Source organism: Gouania willdenowi, chromosome 6, assembly GCF_900634775.1.
Source record: "Gouania willdenowi chromosome 6, fGouWil2.1, whole genome shotgun sequence".
NCBI lineage: Eukaryota > Metazoa > Chordata > Actinopteri > Blenniiformes > Gobiesocidae > Gouania > Gouania willdenowi.
This window is the reverse complement of record NC_041049.1, coordinates 48,206,557-48,230,510: the sequence shown is the minus strand read 5'-3', so window position 1 is coordinate 48,230,510 and position 23,954 is coordinate 48,206,557. Positions and strand designations below refer to the sequence as shown.

The following is a 23,954-nucleotide window of genomic DNA, read 5'->3' as shown; positions in this document are numbered from 1 at the left end:
CACTAAACACAAGTTAAATATACTTAGGTTTTCAAGATTACAAAGAACAAATTGATATTAGTATTAGCACTGAAATATATGTGCAGTCTGCAGTGCAGGTTTAAGTTAAAATGTGTGCCCAGGTTTTCATAGACCACCCAGTTGTTTATATTATAATTGTAATGAAATGTTTATTTTTCATATGCAGTGACATTTTCCCATTGTGACATATGCAGTGACATTTCCCACTGAAATATATGTGCAGTCTGCAGTGCAGGTTTAAGTTAAAATGTGTGCCCAGGTTTTCATAGACCACCCAGTTGTTTATATTATAATTGTAATGAAATGTTTATTTTTCATATGCAGTGACATTTTCCCATTTTAATAAAACACATTAATTCTGCTTGTTAAGCTACAGTGATGTGTCCATGTTCACAGAGAAGTTGATCATATTAGCACTGAAATGAGCATTTTCTGCATTCATTTTGTTTTTAATGATTTAAAGTTAATTTGCACAAACATCATTAACAATATTTTGTGAAGCATTTTGTATCAGTCTTCCCTTAAAAACGTAAACATAACACAAGGACATGTGACTAGTTGTGGTCAGTGTGTGTTAAGAAGAGTCACTGTGCAGTACACACTGTGTTTTACTTGGCTGTTATTCATGTGAAATTAATTGACAATGTTTTATAATTCCTGTGAAATTGATTCTGAATTTTTTCAGTGACAGATATTGTAATATATTGCGGACAAACTTTCCTGCGATATATCGATTATCGCAGAATCGCTGTATCGTGATAATGTCGTTATCGTGGGCAAAAATATTGCAATGTATTGTATTGCGAGATACCTGGCAATACCCAGCCCTATTGCAGATGGTGATATCATTTGGGTGTTGTGGCCTGGTCACTGGGAACTGTAGTGGCCCACTGCTCTGGGTTAAAATGCTAACAATACTTGTAATATACATAATATTTGTTGTTATTCATGACAATGAAAAATATCAAGTGTCATGACAATATTTCCTGTTCAATACATTAATTCCAACATACCTCTTATGCACAAGTTAGCATAACAAGGATTTGTGACTGCAAGAGAGTAAATATTTTTCTTGGACAGATAACTCCATACATGCCCCATGACTATTAATTAATTACTGCTAATCAAGCAGATATACAGTCTATGAAGAAGAATCATTTGGAGACAGAAACAACAGTTCTGTGAGGCCAAAACATATGGTAATGTGATGCAAACTGTGGAACTACGAGTGACTGTCCACCAGAAGTGATGAAGCCAAAAGGGCCCGAATGTAATTTTAAATAATCCAATTATGGGATTAATCATATTTTCCTGCTATTTCTATCATTGCAGAGTACATCAGTGAACACACAATCCTATTTGGCATGTCAGCTAAAGATGACAAGAAATTGAATTCAGTTGACAAACACTAGATCAAGAGGTCCACAATATATAGGACTGATGGGATTTGTCAATGACCAGTGCTGAAGTTACCAAATAGATTTGTGTGTGTGTGTGTGTGTGTGTGTGTGTGTGTGTGTGTGTGTGTGTGTGTGTGTGTGTGTGTGTGTGTGTGCGACAGGCTGCTGCATCGCAGGCTCCATGTCTAATGTTTCCTAATGCAATTGTGCTGCCTGTGATAAGCGTGTCACAGTGTTTACATTATAGAGTCTTCCTCTTCCTATTAGCGGTCCCCTAGCGCGAGCAGCCAAATTAAATGCTTTATGCCAATACTAATGCTCCATCCACCACACAAAGGCTATTGTTGTTGCCCTGTGATCATATAACAAACCAATCACTTTGGCTCTGTGGGACAGAAAAACAGCCATTTCAAAGAGGGATTAGGAACTTAAAACAGTGCTTAAATGTATTTATTTTCAATATCTCTGAGCCTCTGAAGTTTTAATGTACCAACTTCCAGAAGTGAAAGTATGGACTGTACTCACGTTACCATAATTGAGTTGCTTTTCTGGGTTCTTTTAGGGCATGGGAATATTTCTAAATCAGTAATTTTACTTGTAGTTCAGTACATTTCAAAAGAAGTAAAGTAATTAGGCTAACACTTTAGTTAGAGTTTCATACACAAGGCTGACATTATGCTATCATTAGCATTAATAAGGTGTCATGAAGGCTGTCATTAAAGGTCTCATGTCATGCTATTTTCACCCATCTCCATTTGTTCTCAGAAAAACATTGTATTTGAGGTTTATTTTCCCAAACTCGCCTGTTTTCCAGAGTTTTAGCATCTGAAAAGTCACTTTCTGAGCAACTCTACACAAACGGATTTGCGTCCTACTTATGCATATTCATGAGTTGGCGTGTCTATAGAAGGGAGACTGACTTCCTCCTCCCCACATGTTGATGTAGGGCCAGAGGACGGCCTGCCCTCCTCCCACCCACTCCGTAGCTGCAGCTAATGCTGCTTTATAAACACAAACAGAGCGTGGGGGCGGGGCGTTCACCGGTACATACATAAACTATAGAAAATACATACATAGCACTGCACAAAGGACGATGAAATGCTCACATTTGTGGGTGTGTCTGTTTACACCAGGGCAGAGAGCTTCCTGTAAACTTCAAGTAAAGTGTTACCGTAACTTGTTACATTTCTACATCCAACCGTTACTGAGTAAATTATTATTTTTTTATTTTTGTTGTTTATGAAGGCGTGTTGAACATAATCCATATGTTCTTTGTCGTGCCATTTCTGATCAAAGCCCAGCCACTTTCTTTGGTTCAGGTTGGGATTTCTACCCATTATGTTTTTAGCCACATGATCATACCTGTCAAGTTTTGGATTTGAAAATAAGAGAAATTTTCTGGCGCCCAGTACGAGCCGTCCCACCTGCCCAACCAAGCTCCAGTACCCCTTATAATTTAAGATAGATGTACAAGAAATCTAAAATACCCACTTATCAACCACTTACTAAATGCAATTATGTGATTAGAATCTGGTAGGTCAACCTTTATTAACATTAAAATGCTGTGAACATTCCTACTAGGGCTGGTGATATGGACCAAAACTCATATCTCAATATATTTTATCAAAATAGTGATATATGATATAAATCTTAGATAATTTTACCAAATAAAGTCTGACCAGAAAAACAATTCTGGGTTAAATTTGCTGATGCTAAATGCCACACAGGGACATTTATTAACAAACAGCTGATCAATATGTGCACACATTAATCCATCTAACTGATCTTTACATGTTGTTCTGAGAAGTAAAAGCAGTGACTCCTAAAACTAGTATTTTGATACATAATAAGCTATAATATATATATATGTAATGATATATGAAATATTATAGTTTTATATATCGCCAAAATAGAAAACTCGATACATCATGAATCTCAATATATCGCCCAGCCCTAAATTATAAAACAGCCTAAATAAAAACATAAATGTGTATATGAAGCACATGTGTTTATTTAATATACTTACAGTTCATATACAAATCAACACATTGCATATTTACTGTTAATTTCACATTGCTTGTCTTTAAGTTCGACTTTAACATTTTATTTTCATTAGATATTTTCTTATAATTTCTCATGTTCACTCATGTGGTTCTCTGGTATTCACTAATGACTTATTAAACACATTTATTACAGACTTTACATCCTTTAACATTTTTTTAAAGCAGTGTATATTTGTGGAGCTTGTGATTGGCTGATTTTTCATGGTGACTTACGTGTTCTGTGATAGACGTTAAAATCTCAGTTATTAATCTAACAGAACATATAACTGTCTCATCCTGCTGCTCTTTAGGAAAATAAACTCTGTCACATTTTACAACGTATTTATACCAGGTCTTTGTTTTTTTCACAGGAACGTCTTCATTAATTCATCTCTTTTCTGAGTTGTTTCTGGGTTTGTTGCTGCTGTCAGCACTAATCTCTCGAGAACTGCCACTCAGGCCATTTCAGGTGTTCTGAAGTTCTCACGAGGCTAGTGACGGCGTTCAGTTTAGTAAGACATCTTATAATTATTATTACATTAAAATACGGGATATTTACGGGAAAATACTAATACGGGAAGATGGCGGGAATAAGGGGTAAAATACGGTTTCACTGCTAAAACGGGGTACTTGACAGGAATGCACACGGCACATTTAGCATAAATGTAACTATACTTAAACTGAATTGAATTTATTTAAAAATAAAAAAAAGAATTGTACATTTTGACAAACCCTTTGTTTTATACAGATGGTTTTGTGGAAAATAAATTAATTTCCAAACGTGCAAGATTTGGTCTGTTCGTTTTAAAGTTTATACATGAGATGTAAAAAATAAACACGGGGGGTGAAAGTAACTATTAACTTTTACATTGAGTACCATCTAATTGAGCTACTTTTTACTTGTATTTGAGTACAAATTCATTCAATAAACATTACTTCTACTTGAGTAGGATATATCAGTACTCTTTACACCTCTGCCAACTTTCATGTACACACAGAGAACAAAAATGGTACTTACAAGTATTTCTTATTTTCGTAGACATCATGTAGTTTTAAAACGTGTGGGTGTTCTATGAGCTTCAGAATAGCAATTTCTCGCTCCACCTGTGTAAGAGAGAGAGAAAGAAAAGAGAGAAATGTATTGATTAATATAACAAACACAAGAACACATGGAGAATGTAGCGTGGAGTGAAAAACTGAGTGGGATGAGGCCGTAGAAAGGATTTTCACAAGTTACCTGTTAAGGTGACCTTAAGAGAGAAGGCAGTCAGTAATTACAGAGCAAAGGAAAAAAGCTGATTGGCACTTTCTACCTGCAGCAAGGACACAGATAAGCTTTCCCTGCTTTCAAATTGGCTTGTGTACCAGGAAACGCTGCAATCTCAGGGAAGAAATATGAACGGCTTTATAAAAACAGACCTGTGCGTTTTTCATTTTACACACTTTAACACAAACAAACCTGATAGATATTTGTTTTTAAATGACAGCTTATACACCAACGGTAGTTTGGCTGAATAATAATTAGTTTACTTTAATAAGAAAGTTTGACGTCGTTGAGACAAACATCACAGTATCAACAACAAGCAGATGGCTGAGTTATCGTAAACTCATGTGTTTTGTTTTTTGCTTACAGAGCTGCTCGGGGACACGCACAGCTTTCCCAAGAAAGAGAAAAGTTAAATCTCACCAAAATTGAGCAAATGAGTTTGGATTTTTGTCAGCACTTCCAGATTTTGTTGTCAGCATGAACAGCTGCCAGTGTAAATCAGCATTACCCTTTTTCCACCCAGCACATAATGTTTACAGCACTTCAGCTCCTCGCCTGCTCTCAGACAGGTCACGTCCATAACATTTTGTCCAAAAAGTGTCTATCTTTGACTGACATACAGACAGTGACAGAAAACCAAGTTAATGTTTGACTTTAGGGGTGGACTTTATAAACAGACAGATTGAATTGTGATCAAAATGCTAATTATATTTATTTTAGACACCTGCAATAACATTTGCTGGAGTGATTGCTCATATTCATATTGTTAATTTTCAGAACTCTGCAGTCAAGTTAAGCAGATGTGAGTGCAAAAGCGGAATTGACAATTTTATAAAATAAAAATACCAGAACGCACAAAAAAATAAATAAATAAAAATCAAAAAAAAAAAAAAAATATATATATATATATATATATATATTCTTTTTTTTCTTCATTTTTCTTCGTTTTTGTAGCCCAGTACCAAATGGTCGATGGACTGATAATGGTCTCCAGCCAGGTGGTTGAGGACCACTGGTCTATAATACACAGGTACTATATTCTATCATGGAGGGCTGCTGTTTTGCATTTGCCTCCCTCTCCTCTTAACACAGGCTTAACATTTCTTGCTTTTGTTTCAAAATATTGAAATAAACACAAACCATACTCTTTGTAACTCGTGTAAAAGTTTAACCAAAGCCCCAGTTTTTGCTGACCTGCCACTAGGGGGAAATTAAATAAAAGCCTTGTTTATGGGCGGGGATCCTGGAGCAGTTAAGACACAGCCAGTAATTACTATAATATCTCCAAAGAAAAATCTATGCTACACTAATACCTACTCAATACTCACTATACTCTATTTATAATTCAACCTAGGGCTGGGCAAAAAAATTATTTAATCAATTTATCAAATTTATTTTGCAAATTCGAGTTAAAAAAAATTGAAATAAAAAAATAAATAAAAATAAAATAAAAATCTCTTTTTTTCCACCACAGTTTTTTTTTTGGGTTTGTTCGCATTCCGTCCTTGTGTGTTACCATAGCAAAATGTGAGAAAGCCCCCTCTGTGTTTACCCTTTGAGTAGGCTATATGTGTGACACAGGCACATCAATTTTTTTATTCACACTATGCTGAGATGCTAAGGGAAGAGTTTATTATTTTCTTTTTAATTGTAATGTTAATAGAATATGTAGTTATCTGATTTCTTAATCAGAAAATTGAAGCTACTGTGAAGTTGCACTTTTGCTTAAACCTGGGTTAAAGCTTGAAATTGTTGAATGACAGTCATTTACTTTATTTTGGGATTGTTCTATGCATTTTAAGTGTTGAGTACAATCACAGCAATAAAGTTGCACTTTTGACAATAAATCTAATGTCTGCAGTCATTTTTAAGTGCATTGAAAAAAATAAATAAATCAAAACTCAACTTTTTCTTTAAAAAATCTGAGATTTTTTTATGCAAAATCGCCCAGCCCTCGACAGGTGCTAGTTTTTATACGAGCGGCGGGGCCAACAGTAATCGTTTATGATGCAAGATGGTCCAATGATGTCACAGGATCCTGTTCGCAGCCAATTGCAAAAATCAATTGAAATAGCCGGGTTTCAACCCATAGAGGGCAGTCACTTTCATTTTAGAACTAAATACGCCGAAATGAAATATTTTGACTAAAATGTTGAGCGTTGGACCAGGATCAATGAACATAACAATATATAATGTATTGTTTGAAAAGTGGTTTTGGGGTTTAGTTACTCTTTAAGTTCCACTGCACCTGTAGTTTAGCCATATATACTAATGCTATAGCATGGATTCAGACATCTGGAAATAGTAGTATAATTACATAATATTCACATCCAATAACACAAATATCCAGCCTAAGCAATGAAGGCAGATACATCCTGGTAAGGTCCATCATGGGCCACACAGTAACAGAAAATCACACAAACAATCCCTTCAAAGAAAATAAATTAACTAAATGCAATGACTCACCTTATAACACTCTTATTCACATTATTTTGAATGGTTAGAATTGAAAGAAAATCTGATTAAACATGTTGCATAGACAGAATAAGTCTGGAGCATGAGTCCTTGACCTCCCAATAGTGAGACATGACACAGAGCACCACCTCCACCCAAATATGACTCTAGTGAATGAAATATGAGCCGTGGCATGGAGCTTTACACTAAAATGAGGCTTATCCAGGCATTAGTAAGTGCTATCAGCAGCACTAGACTGTGCCACCATCTCACTTTGTGTGAAGGTGCGCTGTTAAGGATGAGCCCTGTGGAAGCTATCACTAGCTCGCTGGCAGCATGCTCCCTACAAAGAAACTAATGCTAACCATGCTCCGAGAGGGATGAGCTGTCTAAATGCTACAGAGCCGGCAGCTGGCTGTGTAAGCTCTCTCTAAGCACTTAGTTTTACCTAATTGAAATACAAGAAATGGGGTCTAATGTGAAGAATTAACTGTACAACAGCCTGCTTTCTACAAGATTAGCTGTCAAATAACCTGCAAATGTAAATCTGTGGGGCTAGCAATACTGCTTGTATTAAAAGAATGTAAGTGAAATACATGTATTATATATTATAATTTGACTGAATGTCAGAAGCAAAGAAACACTCCAGTGCCATAGATGTAAATGGTCCAATATGTGCACATTTATCTGAGTTTTTATCTTAATTTCTTAGATTTTGGCAATCAGGGTATATCCAATTGGGTCAATTTCATATAAAAATGAAAGACTTAAACTTATAACATGAGTGGTTAAAAAAAAAAAAAATCATTAGGAAGCGTTGAGTAAAGCAGAGGTTGTTAAATAGGCTACATTCAGAAAGCAGATGTTAATGCACGAGATAAACAGATTTTTTTTGCGTGAGCTTGTTCATAATATACACATTAAATGCAACTTCTAATAGTTTACAGTATGAACTGAATGCTCTCACTGAACTGACCCTCATAGGCAAAAGAAGCCCTGAGGGAATATGTGACCACGCACACACGCACTATCTTTACAAAAGTAAATATATAGGCATTTCGTCTCAGTGTGTGCGTCACTGATATGTGAAAAATAGAAATGTTTATTAATTCTAACACCTCACTCTCCTTCCACTTTCCACTTTTGTCCTCCGCTCCTCCTGGGATGCAGAATTGTGACGTTTATCACATTTTAATGTAAAGGTCGGACAAATGTGACCCAGCCAGTCAGACAGTAGACATATTGCAAAATATCAGATACATATTGATTTTAGGAACATGTATGAAATAAGTAGATTTGTGTAGTTTAAACTGTCATCAACAGATTGGATAGAGGTCGCATATGGATAAAACATTTGGATTTTTGCTGCATTTTCCCGCAGTATGAAGATAGCCAAAAAGATGGTTTTGGTTAAAAAAAAACAAAAAATCACTGGCTAAAATCCCATTGATTTATGAATCTATGAATGCTAATGGCTAATGGTTTGGAGAGGAGTTAACTGCTATAAAAAAATAATATAAAGCGTGTGCAGTGAGGTCAAAACCAACTAGAACACATCAACTTTACAGTTCCCTAATGAGTCACAGGATTATATTTGTTGTATTTGTGGATGGAAGTGACCTTGGTCAGATTTAAAAAAAAATATATGAATGTGTTGTTCAAACTGATTTTAACAGATCGGATACACATGGCACATGGTCATGAAATCGGATTTTGACAGCATTTCCCTGCAGTCTGATCGTAGCCACATATAGAGATGGTTTTGGTTAAAAATCCATCACATAAAAATGCTAAGGGTTAATCTTCTAGAGGTGTTCATTGCTATCAAAAATAAAGTGTGTGCAGTGAGGTCAAAATCAACTAGAAAACATCTTCCAGCTCCTGATCTTTACAGCTCATGGAGTTTTCCAAGTAGAATTTCCAATGAGTCACAGGATTACATTTGTTGTATTTGTGTATGAAAGTGGCCTTGGTCAGGTTTAAAAAGATACATTTTCTGTTTTTCAAACTGAATTTAACAGATCGGATACACGTTGTATACAACCCCAAAATCGGATTTTGGCCGCATTTCCCTGCAGTCCGAACGTAGCCATATATAGAGATGGTTTTGGTTAAAAAGCCATCACATAAAACCCCATTGGTTTCATTTCCTGAGAATCAATAGGTGAATGCTAATGGTTAATATTCTAGAGGTGTTCATTGCTATAAGAAATAATATAAAGTGTGTGCAGTGAGGTCAAAACCAACTAGAAAACATCTTCCAGCTCTTGAACTTTACAGTTCATGGATTTTTCCGAGTACAGGTATGTGTCACATCCCTAATGAGTCAAATAATTACATTTGTTGGGTAATTAAGTGAATATGAGAAAGAATGACCAGGAAGTGAGATGGGACATGTGGATATGTCACTCTGAATAAAAAAGATGAGAGAAAGTTTAGCATACTTTGATCAGTTTGCTATTGATTTTTTTGAAACACAGCCCTGGCTCTCGATGACTGAATGGATGAGTAGACTAATGACTAGCGACATCAATACTTTCATAGCTGTGGCTCACAGTCCAGTGATGGAGCACAGAGAATTAGAGTCGCCCAGAAAACAACAAAGACACAAAGTGATTAGATTCTCGCCACACGTGTCACAGACAGACAAGAGAAAACCAGTCCAAAATCTCCAAGGGGAAAATATTGGATCACAGGCTCTGTCATCTCTCACTCTCCACTTATTGCAACTCGCCCTCTTTCTCTCGCCTTTCTCTCTTCCCTCATGGACACAGATGGAAAACACAGACATTCCTGTCACCTCCCCCAGGCAAGCCAGTGAATGGTCCCTTGATAGTGAGATCTGAGGATCAAAGTCAACAGGGCAGCCATGTGTGTCGGATAAAAAAAAACACACGCACCGAGGACGCAGCCATCAAAGCTTCTGTACATGACAAAACAAAAGACATAGAGCAAGAAATGTATTCTATGCAGATTGACTATTCTGAAACTGTGGGTTTAAACAGGTGTGACATATAAAGGAAGAGTGACTGTGGCATTAATGGTAATGTATGCTTTTTTTTCTTTTTCAGCAGTGATGTATTGTGTATAACTGCTTGACACAAAACAATCAGAAAAAGACAAGACACACTGTCTTGTAAGCTAAAAGAATGTCACAATAAATGGAGGCCTTTACCTCATCATGGCACAAACACAATATGACTTATAACATATAGTAAATCAGATTTCATATATAAGGTGGGGGGTTGGTAATGGGTAGATCTCTAGGTGTGATGTCAAAATGGTTTGATTGAAAAAAAAATATTGTGCTTTAAAACACATTTTCAGTTTTTAGCATTATATTGCCCTTTTTTTTTTTTTACCATAAAAGAAATCTAAAATCCCTAATAATTGTTTTTTAAAGAAGCAGAGTTAGGAATGGAGTTAAAATCATGCCAACACCTCACAAACACTCAAAACATGTTTGCTAATGCCCGATGACTCACAAACTGTAGTTGCAAATAAAAAACATCTTTCACAGACTAATGCATTTTTGTTATGCAAATGGTTAATGGCTTAACAAATATTCTGTTTAACTGCATTTCTTTTAGTTAAAAAAAGGTTTAAATGCATAAAACATATCAAATATATAGTGACATTATATATGCGCTCACTTTTTTTTTTACCAAATCACTTTTTTTATTTATTATTCAGTGTCAAAATATCATGCGGTGTGACTGATTCAAGACTGCTGTATTGAAAAATTCTTTAAAATTAATAAAAAACGACACATATTTTCTACCCTATTTTAGTTATATTATAGTTATGTCTATGATTTTAAAGTATTTCTATATTTATTTTCATCATAATATTCATGCAAACATTGCCTGATGCCAATTTTATGAAATATGCGGTGAAATCTTAATACGTCATATCTATCAAACAATTTATTTTTTTTTACACTAGAATTTTGCAAAACAAAATGCATCCATTTGTTAATGTAAGCCCACCGAGTTTGTGTGGGAATCGTAAAACATCTTTTGTGTGTTTGTGAGGCTTTGGCACGATTATAACTCCATAGTTGGGACCCGTTACAGCATGATGTGCACACAGTCACTAATGTGCACCAACACATCAGAGCCAACCAGGGGGTATCACTAAGTGTCCATATGTCGGCCGTACGGAATCTGTGTTTTCTGCCAGGCTGCAGCCAATGGGTGTGTGTGATGTGTGCATGTTAATGAGGAGAATGAGAAGGTTGCTGTACATCGGTTTCAAAGGCAAAAATCAGTTTCAGGAATCTTTCTACACTGGTATTATTTTCATATCCGCACTTGGTTTAAAAAGAGTACTGAGAAGCTTTGAGAATAAGCTCTGTTTGTTAAGGTGAGGAGTTTGCCTTTCATTCCTACTGAGGGCAAAACACACAGTTCGATTTGAATGCAGTTGCTGGACTGAGATGAATAATACTTCTTACTTTCTCTTTCTGCTTTTTCCAGGCACCTCACACACACACAAAGACACGCAGGTAGTCAACACAGTAGGTTATTCTAGTAATCACTTTATCAGTCATCCTTTGTGTGGACAGGGTGAAGTCCCTCTTTGATCAATGCCAGAGACATGTAAATCGATCTGGACTCTACCAGTCGCTTTCTCCTCATCTATTGTCCACCTCACACCCTGTGAGCACGTACTCATTACCTCTTCACACCCACGACCAATTCCTGAATGTTCGTTCTTCTATCTCGCTGTCCCACCTCCAATTTATTTCCTGCCTCTCTAATCATGTCTTTGATGTGTCCCAATGCTGTCGCAGATTCATCAGGATGACACTTAAATCAGCAGCAGGGCACATCATTTCACACCAGCAGACATTTCCCTCAATGACCTTGAACCAACTGGATCTAATGGCAGACTCCCTCCACATGCTGAGGACAAAAGGTATAATCATGGCCCCTCTTCAAATTGACTCCTCTAGCTTCCAGGTGGGGTGGAGTGATGATCCATACATGTGTTTGTGCAGTAGCCATTTGTAGGATGAGTGATTTATCAGCGTCTGGCAGGCAGAGAATCCCATTGGCAGCCTCATTTCTGTGTCGAAAGTCTTTCTGTCAAACTCGGACAGTCTGCCAGTCACTCTCTAATTTCAGAGGAGAGAATTAGGAAGGTAACCTTGGAATGTGAAACAGCAAATGAAGACTAGTGAACAGGCAAAAAAAAAAAAAAAAAAAAAAAACTGAAAGAAGCGCTCTTAAAGGGCAAAACAAGAAAACATTTGCATTTGACTTGGATCTGTGAGTCAAGCAATCAAAATGACTTTACTACAATATTTTTGAAGCTACATTATCCTAGTTTTACAGCCAGAGGCAAAGTAAAACAAAAAAATATAACCAAATATAACTCTGGTATTACAATAATGGGAATTCTCCTTTATAAAGTACAGAACAAAAACTGCACAACTTTGTCCAACAGAGACGCCAAGTTTAAAAATGGAAATAAGAGTAGTGACCCATGAGCAATGAGAGCACTTAAACACTGGAACTCAGGCAGACAGCAGTAATGAGCTATCAGCAGTTCACTTAGCCTCTAATTACCTTCACATATGAATACATGCCTCATTCATTACCACAAGGGGCAAAAAACAGGCCTACGAGTCGATACCAGATTGACAGCTGGTCAATAGGTAAAATTGGTCAACTGTAAGATTTCAAATTACCTCCAAACTCTGTCAACAAGTTGGCTGCAGGAGTTCTCTGTGCATCAGACACTTGTTAGCCTCTCTACAGAATGTGACTATAATTAAAATGCTTATTTGCAAATCACAGTCACATATGGTAAATCATTACCTATTTCTAAAGGGATAACGATGGGGAAAATGATGGAGTGACTCTAAATGTTAAACATTAAATGGTATGCTTATTTCAGTTTATACTTGTCAAACAAAACTGAAGATTAACTGTAAATAAACCTGATTTGAACGTTTTGCAGATAACGCAGTAGCTACATTTTAAAAAACACAAACGGGAAAATGACTAATGTTTCACCAGCTGTTTATTAATGTTTAACTATTTATTAGTGTTTCACGTGATCGGACACAATCAGTCTGTCACGCACCTTGATATATGAAAGTAGCACATTGGTCAATGACATTGTGAATACAGTAAAAGCTGTTTTTCCACCTCAGCATCAGTAAAACAGCTACAAGCTGTATCCCTTTACCTCCAATTATTTAAAAGATATACTGTACATGTAGCAGGTATGTTTTTGACAATCACACACAGTCAGCTAGAAAGAAATGCTGATGAATAGGTTCAGATCTTAGTAAGAGTTATAATTTGTCAATAAAGACTGAATTTTCCTACTGAAGTTCATCCCAGTCAAATAAAATGCATTAACAATTATTACAAATTATTTTTCCCTAGTCTGCATTTTCCAACTCAGGGTGACGTGACGCTACATTTAATTGTCTTGTGTATGGAATGTGCTACACGAGTTAACATTTCCAGGCCCTGCCTTACATACAGGTAATGTAACCTTTTTATGGCATACCTGCATGAATTTGTTTTGTTTTTTTTTAACGAAGGATTAATTTAAGTGCATGTGTGGCATTTACCAGCCGTCCCTGAGATAGGCTGGTATGAGGTAAGATGTAATCTGGAAGGCCAGGGCTACACCTGAGAGATGGAAGGGAGAAAAATAGGATAGAGTGGATAAAACAGGGAAAGGGTGGAGAGAGAGCTCCAGTATTAGTAGAGCTGTTAGTTTGCATAAATACATATTAAAGTAGTCAGTAGCAAGGAAGAAATAAATATACACTCCACCTGCAAAATTCTTAAATGAGAAGATCCAAGGTGAAATTATTACATAAAATTAGTGGAAAAACACAATTGGGTTCTTTTGGAGAGGAAATTTTGTTTATCTCAACTAGAACTTATTCTAATGTTATTGGAGGACTTTTTTGATAAAACAAAAAAAACAATAGAATGACTTCTTATTTGTCTGGAAAATATATAAATGCTGCTAATTTGATATGAATGCTGGCACATTGCCTTTGCTGCCCTTCTTGATTTAATTTTACCATTTGTACGGCAATCTGTCTAATGATGACTAAGATGTAAAGTTGATGATTCCATCTATGTAATTAATAGATTTCATTGAAAAAGATCAAAACCCCCGACCATAACACAGTAACACAATGCAGCCGAAGCTATGCTTAGGTTATTAGATAATTAGTGGAAAGCAGAGATGAAACATAATTTTCCTCTTTGCAAAGTGTTCATCAAATTGTATATGTTTATATGATTGTCAGCACTGGTCAAAGAAATCAACAATGCAAGCTAAACTATCGGGAAAAATGTGAAAGCATTGTTTTTTTTTTATTGTAACCAGATTAGGTTTTGAGTTTGCCCTCTTAGAGCCTACAGTGCAAGTAAACTTTCCACATTGCCAGCCAGTATATACAGCATCTGTGTAGATGAAACAATAAACTTGAATTGATGTATCAACTGTGTTAATACTGAGGAGAATTAAGGCAACTGGTCAGAAGAACTTTTTCTCAAGGGGCATTTTGTACGAATTGGCACATTTTGGAAAACCCTAAAGATTTACACTGAAGATTGAGATTAACCCTGAAAATGACTTCCAGCAGAACCATTGGTTTACAGGTTCCGATAAATCACAAAAAGTTTGTGTTCCTGTGTCCAACTGAGGCCACACACTGCCATGCAACACGTTAACTGGAGATAAATAAGTGCAGGAAACCAAGCTCGACAACAAAAGGTTAAGAGTCGAGATTTTAGTGACATGACTGAGAATGGATATACGCTATTAGCAAGGAGAGAAAGGTCCTAACACACAGGGACATGTGCGCCCTCTGCCATGAAAAAATAAATAAACTTAGCTGTAAAGTATCAAGGTATTAAAACGGTATAGTATTGTTTTATCTCAACAAGCAGAAATACATATAAGAAAAGCGTAAACACTGCAGAGTGCATAATTCTTCCGTTTTTTTCCTGAGCAGCTCAAACTGTGTGCAAAGATTGAAGCCTCTGGCTTAGCATCGTACAAAGCTGATAGATCAACGTGCAAGGGGTACAACATATGAAACCCATTTATTTCAAAGTGTCTGTGCAAACTCAGAGACACAGACATACACACCAACACCAACAACCCTGAGCAGAAAGCAACGCGTGCACGTCGGAGGCATTTCTATATCACAACCACTGGCAGCGATACAGAAATGAGAAAGAGTGGCCAATCTGTAATAATTAGGCATTGAGAAGAAGCTACAGCTTGGTCTCTGAGGTGTCGGGATAACAAGATTAGAACATGTGGGATTCATCTACGGCATTGTGCTCATCATCCACCCACCACAATCTTTGTGTTCACCTTCTGCTTTTAGACTATTTGCCGTATTAGCCAAAAGGCTTTTCAACACTGCTTTTGAATTTATTATTTTGAAAGTTGCTTCAAAAAAAGGCCAAGTTCCCTAATGTTGTGAATGTCAAAACATAAATATGATGTTCACTGTTTAATATTACTCATGCATTACATTATAAAAATAAGAGAAAATGCATCTAATATGACAAAGCTATGTTTGACTCTATATTTGATGCTTACCAAATGATTACCACAAGGTCATTACTAAAATCAAAATATTCTTTAACAACCATTCTAACCGTGATTTTGTGTGTTTCTTTGCCAGACAATGAGGACTAGGGCTGTGAAAAAAAAAAAATCTATTTCAAAATATATATCGCAATTTTTTTTATTTAATCAATATTTCAGTGGTGGTTAGAATGCTTTCAATGTGTTGCAATGGTTATTTGGTGCACTTGATTTTATGATGGCAGTGTGTAATACCTGTAACATTCATGTATGCACAGACATTTTATTTTCATATTATCTGTTCAGATCAGTGTTTAAACTGACAATAGGAAAAATTATTTTTGCCTTTTTTTGTGCATTGTCAGTAACTCATGGTGATTTATCCTTAATGTTCTCACTTACAGTTGTTACAATGCAGTCATTATGTTGTAATAATTACTTTGAGACTTCTACACAGTAGTTTCAGAGAAAAGAAACTTGTTGCACATTATTTTATGATGGCAGTGTGTAACACTGCATTTTCTTTTTTTCAGCGAAAATGTGCAAAAACACTAATAATAATTAATAAATAGGATGTTTTGAAGCAAATAGTTTGGACTGAATTTGTCCTCTGAATGATCAATATCCTCTGATATACAGCAACTTGATTTGTCATCTCTATGTTTAATTTTGATATTAACTGGGTAGAATATCGTGTTATATCGCAATAATATTGTATCGTGACCCAGTATCGTGATACGTATTGTATTGCAGCAACCTTGCCAATATTCACCCCTAGCAAGGACAGTAATTGGTTTGACATTCCTTTCATTTTAGTTTGTTCCTAGTATTCCCCATGATATCACCTCACTCACGAGACATTCTGGTTTGGCTGTTTATTGATCTTTGGATGTGTCCGAATCTGTACACTTGAATACTTTTGGAGAATCATTATTGGGGGAACTAGACATAGTAAATGTGTAAGCACAAACACAGCATCATAAAAGGAGTCGACGAGAGGTGAAGACAATGATTCTCAGAACAGTATCAGAAAAGAACAAAGGTTATCATAGGACCAGCAAGTGGTGAAGAAGTGTGTGGGTTCCACCTGAACCTGTAGGTGGAAAAGCACCAGAAGAAGTGAAAAAGGTCTTTGGCATCCAAAGCAGTCTGCTGTGAAGGAAGCAGAGAACCACGATTGTGCATGTAGCTTTACATTTATCACGATTATTGTTTACATTAATAAATCTAGCCATCTGTCTGAGGTGATGAAGAAAGAAATTGACTCTTGTCCAGGTCAGCGAAAACACCAGCATTAAAAGTTCTATGCTGACAGGTGTAAACCCCAAAATAAACCACCACCATTGTTTTGCCACAACTTTCAGTTTGTGAAAACACCAGAAATGTGTTGGAAAGTCACTTTGTCAGAGTTATTTAGGGCAAACACAAGAAATCACTGTAAGAATGAAGTAAAAATATTTACAATGGAGATCAAAACAAATTTCTTATTGGCAATTTAAATCTTATTTTAAGCAAATGATCTCTGATTTATTAATATGAGGCCTATGTTTAAAAAAAAATAAAACACATACAATAATTATTGTCCCAAGTAGCTTTCATATCAAACGCTCCTTTCTTTCCTGTTGGCCACCCTGACTGAGGTCCTTCTGCCTCGTTTCACTGTACAGTTCTGTGTACTTATTTTGGTTATTTTTCTTCAGGAGACAATTAAACCTCGCCAAACTTTCCCACCAGTTTTTCCATTAGACATTTTGGGACTTAAATAAAGAAGACAGAGGCACCAGCAAACCACAAACACCCTTACTTGCCTGAAGGAGAGAAAACTGCACAGCTAAGTAAGGATATTTACTTCACAAGGCATGTTTTATAGTGTACAAACTTTAGGAACATGATCCTTCCCAACCTCCCCACCAGAACGCACTCCTCCCTCCCTTCACTTCCCCCTTCATCCTGCACTTCATCTTTCCTCTCCCTCTCTTCCTTTCTCTCTGTAGGCTTGAGGACAGTCAAGTGACTTTGAAGTAGTGCTGCTTCAGGAGGAGAGAGAGTCACTCTGGCTAATTAGCTGTCCTTATCCCAACAGCAGCAGCCACCACCGGCTCACTGGCTCAGAGGGAAAAAGAGACAGAGTAGGCATCAACAGCACAAACCACCAACTGCATGCTAAAGATGCTGATTGTTGGTGTTGGCAGTAACAACTTAACTCACCCTGAGAAAAAAAGGCTGCAGATTAAAGAAGTTATGGTTTTAAATGTGGTAGGTAATTTAATGAAGGGTAATGAAGGCAATGAACATCCACGGCTCTCAGGGGAAGCTTGGCAAAGGAAATTCATACAGTGCTGGTGTTAATGCACTCATCTAAATCTAGTTTCTCACTATAGTGGTTTATGACAAGACGTGCATTCTAAATAAAGGGAGCCAATTACCCACACGGAATCATATCTAATTATAGGCTATGCATTTTGTTTTCCATTTTATTTTAAATTTGTGTTGCCAGTGCCCTTTCCATAACTGATATTAAACTAGTCTAAGACCTAAGGCAAATAACGTTTATACATGAAATGCAAGAAATTTCAATTTAGCTAAAATAAAACAAGAGCACACAAGAGAAAGCAAACCTTCATCAAGCGCCAAATCTCCTCTCTACCATAACATATTTCTTTAAAAGCTTGGAAGAAATGTTTCCCCATTAACTCACTCACTGCCATTGACGTAAAAATACGTCATTTGTGTTTTTTGAAGGGGGTTGCTCGGAAAAAGTGTGACGGAGTTCTCTCGTGAATATCAGGCTTGTACTATGATGTAGTGACCAACTGGTGCCATGTAGGTGGCAGTAGCGCACCTTTGGATGCGAGATTAGCCATGATGGGCAGAGGTTTGAGAAGAGGAAAGGAGTTTACAAGACAGCAGATGGTGCTACATGAGTTGATGGTGAAGCACCCAGAAGCTCACAGCAGCGCACCCTTGACCACAGCATGTGTGGAACTAAGTGGACTGTTGGGAGAAAAAATAATCAACAAACTGGGGCCAGCGGTGATACTCTGCATGTCCGGGATGAGGAGGAGAACGTTGTGTGCGTGGAGACGTACGGGGGGAGAGACTTGGAAGAATTCCAAAATACAGTAAGAAATCCATTCAACTCTGACCCAGATAGCAAAATAATAATTTTGCCATCAAAAGCCCGGTCTCAGTCTTGTTTTATAAAAGGAAACCAATGTTGAGGTGTCACTAAAAAAATTGCCTCAAAGTCACTGACAGATTTTTTTCAGAAAAAAACTTTGTTTTCTCAGCTTTTTGTCAGAAACTTGCAAGTTGTGTGAAACTTGCCTCTATTCAACTGCTGATTCCGGAAGAATGAAACAAGCTAGAAACAAATGTTTTTTTTTTTTTCTGATTAATGTAGAAAGTCTGATTTTCAGAATCAGATTTCAGATTGTCATAGTACAAAATATTCTGTGGGTCTTTAAACATGAGTCAAAATACTCTAAAATGGCTGGCAGTGAGGGTGGTAGCCGTTCTGAAAATGGCTGGCATTGAATGAGTTCATACAGTAACAATACAGTAGGTCCAAATGTAAGGGCAACCCATATCTTTAATGAAAAAATAGCGATGGAATGTGCAATCTGGATGAAACACGGTAGGATAAGGCAGGAACAAACCTGTCATAACTGATCACAGATATTCATTTTTTAAATATTGCCAATGATGAGGTTTTTTTTTTTTTTTTTTTTTTAAACTGATTCAGAATCAGTTTATCAATCTGGATCCCCTCAAAATGCAATCTTCCATTGTGTAAGATCTATCTTTGGATAAAATGTTGTCAGGATCTGTTAAGTACTTTTGATGTAATCCTGCTAACAGACAAATTAATAAAATAGACAGAAAATATAACGTTCTTGGCGGAGGTAATAAAACAGCCAAAATATATTTTTATAACGAGACTTAATGAGAACTAATTTTGTCAAATAAGTGGATCATTTTGAGTTGGAGCAAATTGGTTTAAAGAGGCTGGACAAGGTTGAATGAGCCAATACAAAATCATATCTGTGTTAAAGAATGAATGAGAAGAGAAACTTAACCAAAACAAATATGAACTTAACTTAATACTGTATAGTTTTATTAAATAACTAAATGAATGATAATTTGTATTTTGTTGTCAAATTTAAAGGTAGGGTAGGTAACTTTCTCTAGATACCCTTTTTAAGTTTTTGGTTGAAATTTTTGTTATGTCCTAACAGAAATAACGTGCTCTGAAAAAGGAACGGAGAAAATCTGTCATCTGTAGCAGCTGTAAACCTGTAAAAATTTCGACCAAAGAAAAAACACTTCTTTTTTTGAACCAATCACGTCTCACTGTCTCCCTGCTCGTTCTCGACCCCTTGCGTGCACAGGCCCACACTCAAAGCGCGTCACAGATGACTGAGTTAAAACTGAGTTTTTAGTCACGTTTTTTAACATATATAATGATAAAGTTTAGTGTTTACTTATCGCTGAATGAGATGACGTAGTTTCTACACAATACAAGCGATGAGCTTAGGTCCGCTATTGGAGCACCGACGCGCATGCATGTGAGTGAGGGACGTGACTTTAGAGGGAGCATGGGGTGGGTAAAGGCAGAGCTACTTCCAAAATCATACCAGCTTTCGAAAATTACCTACCCTGCCTTTAACACTTCCAATACTAATAAAAATGTTGTTATAGGATAAAGGAATATGGTGCAATTGAAAATATAAATTTCATTATTTAGAAAAGTTTTTGTTGCAATGTGTACCATGTGTAGCAGTGATTTTAGTGTAATTTGTGTCAAAGTCAGTGTAATCGATGAAAAAAAGGAAACACTCACATCTGACAAAAATTTGTGTAGAGATATGGAGTCCACACTGAGACATTTGTGTTATCTTTCCTCAGTAGGGTTTCTCACTGCATGTCCATCTTATGACTCGTTTCCACTGGCGGTATCAGCTCTCCTCAGCTCAGCTCTACTCACAATCAGGACCCAATACTGCTTTTGTGGGGCATTTCCATTGAGCAATGCCCGAAACTGCCATGACGTAATTTTCCGTGCGACGAGACCCACACACACAAACACACGCCCACAAGCTGACAGGAACGGACAATGTAGGATGTTTTTACTTCTTGGAGTGTGGCTGCTTGGCACAAAAATAATAAAGGAAATATATCAGAGAAGGTTAGAGACAGCGACAAGAAACACTGCTGAGGCAAATAGGAGAGTTTGGGAGCTCCTGTTGGAGAAGACGGACGGTGATGAGGAATCAACCGTGTTAAAAAGACAACGCCGGAGGGGAAGCCAACCTCATAACTAACATTCTTTAGAGGCGTAATTTTGTGTGTCGATGACGTTTAGGTAAAGAGTTATTAATACCGCTAGCCACTAACAGCAGCCGTCAACACACAAAAGTTGATCACAAGAAAACATGGAGCACCAGTAGAATCATTACATCACCTCTAGTTCCTTTAATCACACACATTCATGTTTTACATAACATCCTTTTTTTATTATTTATGTATCGATAACATTTTTAATTCACCAGTTCATCAGTAATGTGACTTACGCGTTGCTCCTTTTTTGTCTGTAAAGTCAGTCTTTTTTATAATATACATATATCTTTAATCACTGTTATTTTTTTTACATTTCCATCCATAGTTTCCCTTAAATATCCAAATATCACACAAATAGAAAATTTTATTTTAAACAGAAAAACACAAAATGTCTTATTATTGCATAGTATAGTAAAACAATAAAAAGTTTTAAAAATCCGGTTTTGGATTCTGAGATTAATTCAATTATTTTAAATTAACCGTTTATATATATATATAAAATTTACCTTATACGGTAATGTATATTAGCTTTACAGTAGATCACATACAATTGTTTCATATAAAAATCTGAATGCTACATATTTGTGTTATTTAGATTTTCTATTTGCTGAGTCGCCGACGCAGACCATCATTTTGGGCAGTTAACCGATCTCCTGAATGATGGCACATCATTGTTCCTGGCTTAATAACTGCACAGTGGGTGAAGAACTTCAGGATGTCGGAGAAAACATTTCAGTATCTGTGCAACAAGATGTGGCCAGCGATGGAGGAGTTGGACACCAACTTCCACAGCAGTGTGCCTCAAAAAAAGAGAGTGGCCATTGCACTGTGGAAGCTTGTGATCGGCTCTGAATACAGAACTGTCGGCCACCGTTTTGGGGGGAGCAGAGCCACTGTGTGTCGTCGTGTTCAAGGTTTCTGTGGTGTTGCAGAGACATACCTGGTACCAGAACAGACACGTTTACCAGGCCTGGAGAAGTTTAGAAATTGGCTGCCTATAACGAGAAGAGGTAGGGTCCCACAGTGTGTTGGCGCTATTGATGGATCACACATACAACCCTGGCACTACAAGAGTACCACTGTGATTACTTTAATCTTAAAGAGTGGCATTCCATCATTCTTCAAGGTGTGGTAGATGGGAGGGGGCTTTTTTGGAATGTTTTTGCAGGACAGCCTGGGAGCTTGCACGATGTTCAGGTTTTGAGACTGTGCGAGTTGGCAAGTCAGGGCAATCTATTTCCAACTTCCTACAGGAACATTGGTGGGGTGAATGTGGGATACTACATTCTTGGCGATTCTGCCTACCCTTTGCAGAAATTGTTGTTAAAACCATTCTCTGACACTGGGCGCTTCACTGTAGAACAGCAGGTGTACAATAAGAAAATCAGTAGAGTCCGGGTAGTGGTTGAAAATGCCTTTGGTCGACTGAAGGGAAAGTGGCGTTGCCTCATGAAAAGAAATGACTGTGACCTCAAACTGGTAAAAAGTGTGGTGCTGACTTGCTGTGCTCTTCATAACCTGTGTGAAAATCATGGCGAGGTTTATGACAGGAGGCGGGATGCAGAATCAGCAGCAGCAGAGCCTGGAGAGTCACTGTCTCAAGTGTAATTCTATAGAAAAATATTAAAACTATCAGCATTTTCCTACTATTTAGTATTTTTGAACCAGAGTAGTTTAAAATACATACAATGCATGAAGATTAGTCTTTGAAAAATAATTGTACAAAAGTTTTTCAAACACAAATACTTTAAAATATTTTTAACATAGCAAATAGTTATGAATATACAAATGTACAAAAAGTTAAATATACACATGCAAACACACCTAGGTAGTATAAACACCAAACAATTTAAAACTATTTACAAATATTTATAAAAACAGTTAAAAGCCAAAATGCTCAGTCGGCTGTTGGAGGTTGTGGGCCACGTCAACCAAACACCTGCACGAGCTGGCCCAATGTCCTGAGGAAGGTCTGGTTAAAGTCTACCGTGGCGGCCATCTCCTCTCTCCGCAGGGCTGCCTCTTGTTCCCTGCACAGAGCAACATTATGGAGCACCTGCTTGCACAGCCTCTCCCGCTGTGAACGATCCAGCTCACGCCCGACATGATTTAGCTCACGCTGTGCACGATTCAGCTCCTGCTGCTCCACATCAGATGTGTGCATCTGGCGCATCAACGCAATGAGATCATCGTCTCTTTTGCTGTTGACTACAAGACAAAAAAGTTTACTAAAACACACAATTTGGACTTGGATTACTTTCAATAAACATATCTCTGGTACGAGTGGTATTGCCAGTAACAGTCTACAATGGAAAGGGCTGCACCTACGTCTGGGTGTGCCACACACTGAAGGTGATGGTGAAGCACATGGGGGCATTGCTGGGCAATTGGACTGTGGTGATGGTGTTGACTCGTTGGTATCCTCACTTGTGTGAAATCACCTTAGAAAATAAATCTGAATACATTTAATTGCCAAATAGCTTATGAGAAATCCGTGTAGCCTTTGTCCTTTGGTTATTTTCAAAATAACAAATAAACGGTGTGTTTTTTGTTTTTCTTTTACTGACTCAAAACCAAAACAGAAAGACAGAAAAATCAAAAACCACATTAGCAGCGTTTTTCTGTTTTAAAATGAAATCTTGTTCCGTTTGTGTGATATTTGGATATTCTTCTGACCACACAGTGGCGACACAGACGGACATTTACTACTGGATAAAAAAGGAGCAATAAAAGTCACATTACTGATGAACTGGTGAATTGAAACTTTATTAATATATTAATAAATCAAAACAAAAAATGGATATTACGTCAAACATGCACGATATGTGATTAAAGAAATCTGAG

The 23,954-nt window shown here is 37.0% G+C and overlaps 1 protein-coding gene across 6 annotated transcripts in view; it reads right to left on the bottom strand.

Annotated features, from left to right (window-relative positions):
• The window catches only part of brsk2a (BR serine/threonine kinase 2a), a 234,185-nt gene that overhangs the window by 78,644 nt on the left and 131,587 nt on the right, over window positions 1–23,954 (bottom strand). For all 6 annotated transcript variants that reach the window (XM_028449925.1, XM_028449923.1, XM_028449924.1 and 3 more), the window contains exon 3: window positions 4,482–4,567. In XM_028449925.1, coding sequence (XP_028305726.1) covers window positions 4,482–4,567 — 86 coding nt within the window. The remainder of the gene's footprint in view (window positions 1–4,481; window positions 4,568–23,954) is intronic.